At 37.6% G+C, this 7,375-nt stretch overlaps 1 protein-coding gene across 1 annotated transcript; it reads left to right on the top strand.

Moving 5' to 3' along the window:
* The first annotated feature begins 767 nt into the window (after positions 1-767).
* Positions 768-7,110, top strand: LOC132817950 (fibrinogen alpha chain-like). Its single transcript, XM_060828543.1, has 5 exons — positions 768-815; positions 1,179-1,295; positions 1,366-1,549; positions 3,140-3,285; positions 6,169-7,110. Exons 1-5 carry the CDS (start codon positions 768-770, stop codon positions 7,108-7,110), a joined length of 1,437 nt encoding a protein of 478 aa, XP_060684526.1.
* The last annotated feature ends 265 nt before the right edge of the window (positions 7,111-7,375 follow it).

Here is a 7,375-nt window from a genome sequence, read left to right as displayed (position 1 = left end):
CTCATTTAATTTTTCCTCCACCACTGCATTGCACAGCCCCAGTGACATTCTCACTTTTATACTGCCATCATCAGAGATGCCACTATGCTGAAATGGGGAAGTCAGTTAGTTAGTTACAGAAGGAATCCTTTGAGAAAAGAGCATGAGTGAAGTGACAGCACAGACAACCAGCTGGCTGAAAGGCTTCCTCAAAAGCCCTTCCAAGTTGTTGTGTCCAGGGATTTGAAATTGACTGGGTTAGTTACCAGTTCAGTTTGGTCACTCTGCATCATTAGTGCATCCAGTCATTTCTCAGTGTAGCAGTTCAGTTTGGCGCACCTTTGAAGGTGCCCAACCCCTAACGTTCTATGACCTTCTGACTACATTGCTGATTATTGAAAAGGGCATCCTCTGAGTATGTTGGAAGGCTGAAATTCACCCACTGCTTCTTTAGTTTGTCCCCTGATTGGAACATTGCTTAATTTCCTGTGCGTGATGATCTATTTAGAATGCAATGTTCCACTTACCAATTCTTTGCGATGTAGGTGGTAATTACAGAAGCTCTTTGCATAGAACTCTGATCTTTGATCTGTCAATAGACATTTCAAAGGGTCAAAGACAGGGACAGAATTTTGTGCAACAGTTGAATGGTAAATAATTAACATGATTTCCACATTTCAGGTAAATAGGATGTCCATGCATAGTCTGATGGTGATTTTAGGGTTGAAATTTGATGAAAAGGACAGAGAAGAGGCATTTTCTCAAGTGATTGCTGCGGAGCTGGTAAAATGAAGGCAATACTGATCTTGGGTTTGATACTATGTTCCATTGGTTTGGTAAGTTTCCTTTCTTTACAAGGAGCTAAGTACAGATTCAGCTGTTCAACAAGTCAAAGCTGCACATTTTGATTTCCTTCCCTGGTTTCTTACAAACAAATATTTACTATTGAAAATAAATGAAGCTAAAACAGAATTTCTGGTGAAATTCAGCAGATCTGATAGCATGCTTCGGAATGAAGTAAGGGGAACTCTGCTGAGTTTCATAATTCCAACATCCACAAACAATTCTTTGTTTTCGCAAAGAAAGAGAGTTGGTTGTTGGATTATTTTAACAGCAAACTCTTGCCAAGAATCAAATGTTCCAAGAAAACATGGGAGGTGTCTTTGAAACCAACGTCTTTTGCTTTCTTCTGTTTGCAGACATGGGCTGAACTGGCTATCAATCCTCGGGGTCCTAGACCTGAAGTAGTTGAAAACCGAATGAAATCCAGACACTATTCAGAGCCGTCAAGCCCACTTTGTACTGATGAAGAATGGGTAAGCTGTTATTTTGCTTCTTTTTTTTGTGAAATGATGCATTACTAATATTTTTGCTTTAACCCAACAGGGCCCTAAATGTCCATCTGGGTGCAGAATTCTTGGATCAATCGAGTCTTGGAGTCGCAAAAATAACGACAGAATTGAAAAGTTTCAACAGTACAAGAACGAGTATTCCAAAATATTTTGGGATACTCAGGTAACTGTGATCGAAACTGCCAACAGAATGAAAAAGATTGTGGAGCAAATTGGAAGTGAGTTGTTGTGAAGTGTTGGTGTTGCTTAAAGAAAGCTCCAGCTTTTATTTCTGTGGTTTGAAATTGATCACAGAAATAGCTGGAAAATCTCAGTAGGTTGCTGGCAGCATCCATCGAGAGAATGTTCTGAAGAAGAGTTACAGTACCCGAAACGTTAACACAGATGCTGCCAGGCCTGCTGAGATTTTCCAGTAATTTCTGTTTTTGTTTCTGATTTGGAGCACCTTCGTTTTTTAAAAATATTCACTTCTTGTGTTTAGTCAGCTTCATCTTAAAGTTGAACTGCTGACTATGGGTTGTGTGGGACGGTTTTTCTTTTGTGGCTGCAGTTATATTTTCTCTTGTTTCCCCTTTACCAGCGAAATCAAGACTAGCAAAGAGATGTGGATTAACTGGTGCCTTCATTGCAACAACTATTCTTTAAATACAAGTTTCCTGGCTCTTATTTCACCAATGGCTTTTGCAGAATCAGAAGTTTTCACTCTGAATAAAGTTCCACAAAGCTCTCCATGTGCCTATTAACAGAGCTAGGAGTATAGTTCAAACTCCACTAAGAGTTGGTTTGTTTGTGGTCATTAGAAATGTTTTTTTTTATTATGAGTTAGTTCTTTATTATTCCAGGAATAAACAAACAATTTCCTTAAAATCTGCCCATTTTAATTCTTACATCTATCATGAAAGAAAGCAATTTGCTAACTACCAATCTTCTTCCAAGACAACATTTTTATTTAAGATACATGCTTTGCAATAATATTAATCATTTCATCATTGTTTGTATGTGGTGACGTTCCCAATAGACATAGACTAACTGTTAGGTATGGACTTTTATTAGCTGCTTCATCTCTTCATTCAATACTATGTATTCTTTAAAATCAAATCTAGTGATTCTTCACTAATTGCACAAATTATAACTTCCAAACAAGTTCCATCAAAGCCTCTTTCCCAACCCATGCCAGTATCATGTCATCTACCCACTCCCAAGCCACCCCACTAAGCAAAATCTTTCCTCCCACGATATTCCACTCTCCCAATGCCAATATTATCATACCATCCCCATCCTATTCCTTCCATCTCTTTCATGCCATCCCCATCCCACTAATGCCGTCCTCATGCTTATCATTAAATCCTTTCCCAACTCTCACAAACACAGTCTGTCCAGCTTGGGAAAGTTATTGTTGGGCCTCCTTTACTTTTCTTTGTTTTTATCTCCATCCATATTCCCACCCCTCCAGAGATTCTCAGCAGCCAATATGTCATGTGCATGTGGTAACTCCAGCTACTACCCATAAAGTAATTCAACCAGTAGGATCACACATCAAACAGACCACTCAAAACACCCATGCTGTCAAATATCAAGTCACTCTTACACACAAAACAAAACAAAACTATCCACGAACATTGAAAATTTCAATCAGCCTAAATTAGTTAATAAAAAGATAATTGTTTTCAAACTTTTCATTCCTTCCTCACTCTGTTTTAAATCTAAAAAATAAACGTTCATTCTGGAAATTTAAATATATTTATTAGTAGCCCATTTCAATCATATTAATTTCCACTCAAATTATTGTATCATTTGCTGATTTTTAGAAATTGAGGACAGCTGTCAAGAAGAGATGAATCCTCTGAATTACAAACTTATCGACTTACAAAAAAAAGTTGATGACCACATTGCCAGAGAAAACATACTAAAAAACAATATAATAGAACAATACAAAGAAATCTCAAGGTTGGAGGTAAGCAGTGCAGTAAATATCAATGTCCCACTAAATTCTTGCACTGTGCGAAAAGAGTTTGGTTCAAATTTTAGAATGTATTGTCAAATTGATTAATTTACGACATATTTGCAAAATCGATTTTTTTTATTTTGTTATATTGCAGACAGTTTTTTTTAAAAAAACAGACTATGCAATCATTTTTCATCATCACAAAGTTGTAATTGTGTGCACTTCTGAATATTACATTTCTGTTGAGTGAAAATCAAAGTAGTGTCTGTCCAGGATAGCACAACATGCAGAAAAATATGGTAAACTCTGCTTTGGAAACAAATAAGACATTTGGGGTACTACTGTTTAATGCTTAAGATATTCCAATACAAGATACATTTAAGGTGAGAGGGGGAAGGTATAAAAGGCACCCAAATATCAACTTTTTCACTCTGAGGATGGTGCATGTATGAAATGAGCTGCTAGGGGAATTGGTGAAGGCTGGCACAATTACAATATTTAAAAGTAATCAGGATGGTTATATGTAAAGGAAGAGTTTAGAGGGATATGGTCTAAATGCTGGTAAATGGGACTAGGTTTATCTAGATATCTGGTTGGCATGGATGAATTGGACCGAAGGGTCTATTTCCACACTGTACATCTCTCTAACTATGACTCTAAGAAGTTTTTTGTTAGGTACAGCAAGCTGGATTTTAGTAGAAGTTTACAGGCATTTGTTTGCAACGATGAAAGCATTTACTATGAAGGTGGATTAAAACAAAATTAGGCTGAAAGATACGAGTCATGTCTATTTCTGGGTCTGGAATCTGTCGCTCGGTGGAAACGTTCTTAATTGGAAATTCTGCCTTGATTGCCATTTAAGGGCTGCATACTGGCTCTTAGGCTTGAAGGCCAATTAGAGGCAATCCAGCTTGAGAGAAGCAGCAGATAATGTAAGAACATGAATGTGTTCTTTCACCAAGTTTGTAAAAGAAAAATCAAATGAAATATAAAAAAATCAGCCATGCCATCACCGTGAGGTGGTGTAGAAAAGGTGCAGAGGTTGAATCCATCAACAGACCAACCTGCCAAGACCATTAGCTAACCCTGATCAACTGGATGTATGCTTTAAGGCAGCTAGCTGCCTCTTGTCATATGGGGAAACTGGAGATTGCAAAATCAAAATCCATTATCTCCTACAGGCTTAGAGGTATCTTCATTAGTATTGAGCATGAAGCAGCATGCTGATTCCTGTTGAATTTCATGTAATTGCTTTCTGGCATTGTCCAAAGTTTACAATGGCTGAGTAGTAGGTGTACTTAAAAAGGTAGTCCTGAAAGGCTGCATACCTCTCAGATCAACTGGAATGGTGTTTGGGTGGCTGGAGGATGGAATTAGAATGTAAGCTAGGTGGATCCCATTCCATTCCCTTAATTAGTTGGGGATTTCCTCTGTTTTTCTCGACTACCTGATAGTTCCAACTGTGTTCTAGTCAATTTTACGCAGCATACCTTGTATGCACAACAGCAGCAAGCTCCAGGTAGAAAATAGACACCCAAGAGTGACCTATTCATTCTGGTCAGTTAAAAAGCATTGGATAACACAGCAAGACCTGGGCCTGGAAAATATTTGGTTGAATGTTTCTTGAATCTGACTGAATTTTATATTTTTGGAGCCTGAAGGAACAATTGTGCTAGTTTTGAATCCATAAAGATAAATTAAGATTAGTTTTCCAGGCATCTTTTTAGTTGGAATACCAATTGAAATTGTATGAAGTACACATGGGGTGTACTTCGAGCAGTGCGAACTTGTATTGGATATTGGGCTATATCTGTCACAGAATATTGTTTAACACTTTAATAGGACCTACTGCCTTTCTTAAACAAGCATTCCAACCTCTCACTGATAGGTTATATGAAGACAGTGTTGACCACACCTGTGGGCATATGGTATTTCCCACTTTTTTCTAGTTATTACTGCAGATGATATCAAAATGATTGCTCCTTTTGCAAATAATACACAATAGAACTGGCATGAAGCATTAGTCAATATGCTTGTAAGTGGGGAAAGCAAATGCTGGTAAGTCTGTTGCCTACAGTATTCATTTACTTAACAACTTGTGTAAGCAAAGAGGCCCTCCTAGAGAAGCTGCAATGGAGCGTCGGAGACTGAGGGGTGACCTTATAGAGGTTTGGGGCATGGATAGGGGAAATAGACAAAGTCTTTTCCCTGGGGTCGGGGAGTCCAGAATTGGAAGGCATAGGTTTAGAGTGAGAGGGGAAAGATATAGAAGAGACCTAAGGGGCAACTTTTTCACGCAGAGGGTGGTACGTTAATGGAATGAGCTGCCAGAGGAAGTGGTGGAGGCTGGTACAATTGCAACATTGAAGAAGCATTTGGATAGGTATATGAATAGGAAGGGTTTGGAGGGATATGGGCTGGGACCTGGAAGGTGGGATTAGATTGGGTTGGGATATCTGGTCAGCATGGACGGGTTGGACTGAAAGGTCTGTTTCCATGCTGTACATCTCTATGACTCTATGACTTATAGATGAAACTGTAGCTTTTGATCTCAACAGCAGATAGCAGCACATTCCCATACTCCACCCATGTGAGGTTATGATGTTGCTGTGTCTGTCATCCACAATGTGCAATCGCCTCATTCTATAAATTCAGGTAATTAAGTACATGATTAGTTATAAGTTTTCCCATTATTCTTATGAACGTAATAAGAAATTTTTGAAGAAGCTTTGCTAATTAATGCTTTGATAGCTGCAGTTTTGCTGATCTGAATAATATTAAGTGCCATTGTTCTTTTTAAATAGTTTGAAAGTTGACAAAGAACAATATTTCAATTTAAAATGCATTATAAGCTATTTTCTTACCAACTTTTAAATTCTGTTTATTTGATAGGTGGACATTGATATCAAGCTACGAGCTTGCAAAGGATCTTGTGCAAAATCATTTGCTTACATCATTGATGAAAATCTGAATGAGGAAATGAAGAAAAATATTACGTCAATAACTTCTGACAGCATGGAGAATAATCTGTCTGAGAAGCTAATTGCGTCACTTAAAACTGGGAATACTAAGGATTGCGCAGTTGACAGCAAATATAAATCTTTTGAAACAAAATATGTGCCAGAAACAACATTGTATCCTAATGTTTGGGAAGGAGCAAATGTTAGGACGCTCATCCTAGAAGAAAATACAAAAGATCCAAGTGTTAGCAAAACTCATCCGACCAGTAGTAGCATTAGCACTGGAAGCAGTCATAAAGTAGTCAGTGAATTTTCACATCCAGATCAAAACATTTTCCATTCAGAACGGTCAGTGACCACCAAAACAATTGTTTCAAAACAAGGTGAAGTTACTAAAACAGTCACAACAGAGGTTGATTCTGGTTCTTATCCTCTTTCAGTAGATGAGCTAATAGAGAAATATGGATTAGATGGTAAGACTAAGGGTTCAACTACCACTTTAACTGAGACACACACATCTTCACATCATGTAGATGATGGTTTAGGAAGCTTGCTAAATTCTGGAGTTAAATCAACTGGGTCTAAGACTGTAGTCCACACAAAAACATACACATCTACTGGTGAGACAGGTGATTTTCAAAACATAGGAGACTTTAGCACTGATTTTTCTACTTTTCGTCATGAAGATCATTTGGGCCCACTAGATGGGGTTAGTGGTTCAAGCAAAACAATTAGTTATGAATCAAGAAGTCAACATTCATCCAGTGTTGGTGGTACTAAGGGATTCAAAGCAACTGCAGATTCAAATCATGAAGTTGCCCGTCTATCTGAAGATGAAACTGGAGGAAGTGATCCAGGTATTAAAACGTTTTAGAAGGAAACAATAATTAAATGAAAACAACACTTAGAAAAGGTAGGTTTCGTAAGTGTGATCATATTTCTGGAAATGGCCAATTCCTTTTATGTGCAGAATTAGACGACAGTAAAGAAAATATAATCATGGAATCTATATATTGTTTCCGGGGACAAACTGAGCCTTAATAAGCTAATGTTTTACTTTTAGTTGAAATAGTGTTTGTAATCCTAAAAAAAGTTGAAATATTTTCATATACTTCTAAAGAATGTATTTAATGGTCAAA

This window comes from Hemiscyllium ocellatum, chromosome 1 (assembly GCF_020745735.1).
Source record: "Hemiscyllium ocellatum isolate sHemOce1 chromosome 1, sHemOce1.pat.X.cur, whole genome shotgun sequence".
NCBI classification, from domain to species: Eukaryota; Metazoa; Chordata; class Chondrichthyes; order Orectolobiformes; family Hemiscylliidae; genus Hemiscyllium; species Hemiscyllium ocellatum.
The sequence above is the reverse complement of the archived record's forward strand: the minus strand, read 5'-3'. Positions and strand labels throughout refer to the sequence as shown.

Bases quoted from the DNA above. Each gene is read 5' to 3' on its own strand.
- LOC132817950 (XM_060828543.1), top strand. From the start codon at position 768: ATGAAGGCAATACTGATCTTGGGTTTGATACTATGTTCCATTGGTTTG. The intron at 1,296-1,365 runs GTAAGCTGTTAT...TTAACCCAACAG, and splicing joins TTTGTACTGATGAAGAATGG to GGCCCTAAATGTCCATCTGG. The intron at 1,550-3,139 runs GTGAGTTGTTGT...GCTGATTTTTAG, and splicing joins GATTGTGGAGCAAATTGGAA to AAATTGAGGACAGCTGTCAA.